The following is a 4316-nucleotide window of genomic DNA, read 5'->3' on the forward strand; positions in this document are numbered from 1 at the left end:
TCCCTGTTCCTGCTGGGTTCTCTCTGGTACTCCAGCTTCCTCCACAGTCCAAAGACATCAAGAGGGGACCAGGTTAATCCAGACTCTAAATTGACCGTAGGCGTGGCTGGGAGAGCCAATGGTTGTCTGTCTCTATGTGTTGGCCCTGCCATGGACTGGTGACCTGTCCAGGGGGAAGGCAGCTGGGATAGGCTCCACCCCCCACCACCCTGAACAGGAGAAGAGGGGGAAGATGGAGGGATGGATATTTGGTTGAATTCTCCAGGTTGTTCTAGAGACAGGTTCCTCCCACAGAAACACAAAATGTTCCATCAGTTTAGTCCTAAATCTCTTTTTGTTCTTCATGTCTGTTGTTTTTCAGTCATATTGGCTTTTTAAATCTTTTTTCCCCCGGATGTTGAAGGTAAAGTCTCTTTTTATGAGCTGCAAACATGGCATTCAGAACACAACGTCATCAGTTGTAGCTGACGGTTCTACTTGTTTTTTTAGAGAGAACCTGCTTGTTCATGTAAGCTGAAGGAGGCGGAGACTCACGTTGATTGACACAACAGAGATGCAGGAGAACATGTCTTCAATACATGTGCATAAGGAAAAACTCCAGTTGCAGCTTAGACACCAGTCCGTCTCTCTGTGGATCTGTCCCCTCTCAGGTCTTCTCTCTCTCTGGATCTGTCCTCTCTCAGGTCTTCTCTCTCTCTGGATCTGTCCTCTCAGGTCTTCTCTCTCTCTGGATCTGTCCTCTCAGGTCTTCTCTCTCTCTGGATCTGTCCTCTCTCAGGTCTTCTCTCTCTCTGGATCTGTCCTCTCAGGTCTTCTCTCTCTCTGGATCTGTCCTCTCAGGTCTTCTCTCTCTCTGGATCTGTACTCTCAGGTCTTCTCTCTCTCTCTCTCTCTGTCCTCTCATGTCTCTCAGTGGGATATTAATTTATTGGCTGACATGTTACTGTATTTGACTCATTCTTGGGGAACACAGTGGCCCGTGGACATGAGGACAGCGTCTCTAAACTTCACACCTCAACACCAAATATTAAACTAGGAATAAAAGTTTGTGGCTGGACGACTGTGTGACGTCTGGTGAGCTGCTGCCGCACCCCAGAGCAGAGCTCCGAGCTCCACTCCTCTCCGTCACCGGGGGAGCCACGGGGAAATGGGGGGGGGGGGGGACTATTCGCCCTCAACCTGTTACGTCAGCAGCCCTCGACTCGCCTCGCCTCTCGCTGCTGAACAAAAACCGCTGGGAGCGCCTCGTTGCTCCGAGAGGCGCCGCGTCCGTCCACCATGACAGAGCGAGGACTTGGCGTGTCAGCCGCGAGGAGGAGAGGGACGGAGGCGCCGCGGAGCGCTGCGGGATGAACTGAGCTCAGCGTCTCTCTCTCTCCTCTGCCCTCAGTCTGCAGACCGAGCGGCTCCGTCCTGGTCCGCTCTGTCCTCGCTGCTGGTCTCGCCGCCGTCCACCATTGCGTCCCACAGTAAATCGGACTTTTTAGCGCGTGCTTCTCGGACTCTTCAGAGAAAGAGGATCGTCGCCGCCGTGGTCGGCATCGTCATGGTTCTGGCGCTCATCATCGCGATCCCCCTGCTGGTCCAGACGTCCAAGACCGACGCGCACTACGAGATGATGGGCACCTGCCGGATGATCTGCGACCCCTACAACCCCAAGCCCAGCGCCACTGCTTTGGAGGTCATGCAGGATCTGAGCGCCATTCCCTCTCCCACCTTTGTTCAAGGGACAAAAGGGGAACCGGGTCGGCCAGGGAAACCCGGCCCGCGGGGTCCGCCTGGAGAGCCGGGGCCACCTGGTCCGAGAGGTCCGCCGGGGGATGGAGGAGATTCTAGAAAGACGGGGTCCCCCGGGGTGGTGGGCACGGCGCGCACCGAGACCGGCGGGCAGCTGGGTGCTGCACTCGGGGGGGCGAAGATTGCGTTTTATGTTGGACTGAAAAATCCACACGAGGGTTACGAGGTCTTACGGTTCGACGACATCATCACGAACCTGGGGAACCACTACGACCCGACGACCGGCAAGTTCACGTGCCAAGTGTCCGGGATTTATTACTTCACCTATCACGTGCTGATGCGCGGCGGAGACGGGACGAGCATGTGGGCCGACCTGTGCAAGAACGGACAGGTACCGGTTCTTGTTGTGTTCCCTTTCAAATGGCGAGTTTTTTTCTTTGTTTTGTTTTTTTTTTTTGCGGAACTTTTAGGCTTGGGTTGCTCTACCGAGGCGCGCGCGGGACCCAGCCTCCCGGTGCGCTTCAGGAACCCGGCCCGCAATTACGCGCGCAAACGATGCACCGCGAGGAAGAAGCTGGTTCGAGGCTGGACGTTCCACTGAGCTTGTAACACGCGCGTCCGGTAAAGGATCAGTCACGCACGACCTCCGGGCTTCGTTCATCTTCGTGCTGACTCGGGTTTATTCGTGTGAACTGATGCAGGCCTACATACATCACATTTGTTTGGGCTTCTGTGTTAACGATTAATTGCATTGCCATGACCTCTGACCTCAAAGTCATTACCGGATAGTATTTGTGCAATGTGTGTGTGTGTGTGTGTGCGTGCGTGTGCGCGCGCAGGTACGAGCCAGTGCCATAGCGCAGGACGCCGACCAGAACTACGACTACGCCAGCAACAGCGTCGTCCTTCATCTGGACTCTGGGGATGAAATCTACGTCAAACTGGACGGCGGCAAAGCGCACGGCGGGAACAACAACAAGTACAGCACCTTCTCTGGCTTCCTCCTGTACCCGGACTAGCGAGGCGGGGTCCCGGCTCCTCAGCCAGGGGGTTTAAGGCTAATTGAGTTTCATATCCAATAATTATACCAAACGTTTTCAAGCACATGGATTATTATTTTTTTCTGGGATTAAATAATTCTGTTTATCCTCACAATAGTGTCTTTGTTAGTTTTCTGTAGCACCGGCAGGTTTCCCCGTCATGGTGCGTTCAGGAACCCTTCTGAAACTTTGAGTTCTTCTTTGCATTTTATAATTTTAATTAATAATTCTGGAGGGAATGAAAAAGATTTCCTGCAGATTTATTTCCCTCTCACGAGTGCGGCACCTCTAAACTCCTCCACGTGATGGACTGTGTTGACCGTGCAGGTGTCGTCGCGTTCCGTGTGTGTGTTTCGTGGAGTTGAGGTGATTCATCGCCTTGTCGACGTGCTGAAGATCAACAGACTTCGTTCACAGGACGCTCCTGTGTCCCATGACGCTGTTAATTTTGCTTGAAAACGTGTCTCACCAAGATACTCCCGCTCTATGTGCACTTATATATTTGTTCTGAAATAAATTTAAAAAACGAGTGAACTTATAGGCCACAATTTCAGTGTTGCAAAATGTTTCTATGTCTTTGTATTCCAGTCTAAATGTTAATCAATAATTGCAATAAATGCTATGTTTTCTAAGCTGGTGTGGGATTTGTCCTGCAGGTGTCACTCAGAGTGCAGGTTTTTAAAACCACTTTCACTTTAATGTTGTCTCCTGATGTCAGAGCCTCCTGTCTATGGCGTGCAGGGTGGAGGAACAGTGGACGCCGGGTGAGAGAGGGAGGTGCTGGCGCGGAGCCTCTGGAGAAGCGCCTCTCCTCTTTGAGACGGTCTCTCCTCTGTTTGTATCTCAGAGGTTTTTTACATGGTAACCTGAGGTGGAGACACTGCGTTCACAGTGTTTGCATGAACCTTCCACTGGAGGGAACCATCCTGCTTTTTATCCATGTGAGTTTAATTGACAGCTGTTCTACTTCTCACATAAGAAGGTCAACCACGTTCTGACCTTTGGGACGTGACTGCGTGGTTGGTTTGTGTGTGGTTTTAAGAGGGTTACACAAACTGGGCAGTGGAGAGTTTGGCCGTGAAGAAGTTAAAATTAGAGCAAGACTTTTAAAAGAATTTTAAAAGTCCCCTAGTTTCTCAGGGAACGTTACATGGACAGCAATGAAAACAGGTGTTTGGGAGGACTTGTCACCGTTGAGCTCAAAGGCAAAGTTTGACTTTAGTTGTCAAACCTTAAGAAAATAATTTGTAATCAGAAACATGGGGGTGGGGCAGCACGGTGGTCTAGAGGTCAGCACTTTGGCCCCCCAGCAAGAAGGTTGTGGGTGGAGCCCCGGCTGCAGCACGGGGTCTTTCTGGGTGAGTCTCCATGTTCTCCCTGTTCCTGCTGGGTTCTCTCTGGTACTCCAGCTTCCTCCACAGTCCAAAGACATCAAGAGGGACCAGGTTAATCCAGACTCTAAATTGACCGTAGGCGTGGCTGGGAGAGCCAATGGTTGTCTGTCTCCATGTGTTGGCCCTGCCATGGACTGGTGACCTG

The 4316-nt window shown here is 51.9% G+C and overlaps 1 protein-coding gene across 1 annotated transcript; it reads left to right on the top strand.

The window, feature by feature from the left end:
- The first annotated feature begins 1272 nt into the window (after positions 1–1272).
- On the top strand, positions 1273–3362 carry c1ql2 (complement component 1, q subcomponent-like 2). Its single transcript, XM_086219413.1, has 2 exons — positions 1273–2128; positions 2577–3362. The coding sequence occupies exons 1-2, from the start codon at positions 1547–1549 to the stop codon at positions 2754–2756; spliced, it is 762 nt and encodes a 253-aa protein (XP_086075539.1). The 5' UTR covers positions 1273–1546; the 3' UTR covers positions 2757–3362.
- The last annotated feature ends 954 nt before the right edge of the window (positions 3363–4316 follow it).

Source organism: Aulostomus chinensis, chromosome 12, assembly GCF_037954235.1.
Source record: "Aulostomus chinensis isolate RoL2024-O1b breed Wild chromosome 12, RoL_Achi_v1.0, whole genome shotgun sequence".
NCBI lineage: Eukaryota > Metazoa > Chordata > Actinopteri > Syngnathiformes > Aulostomidae > Aulostomus > Aulostomus chinensis.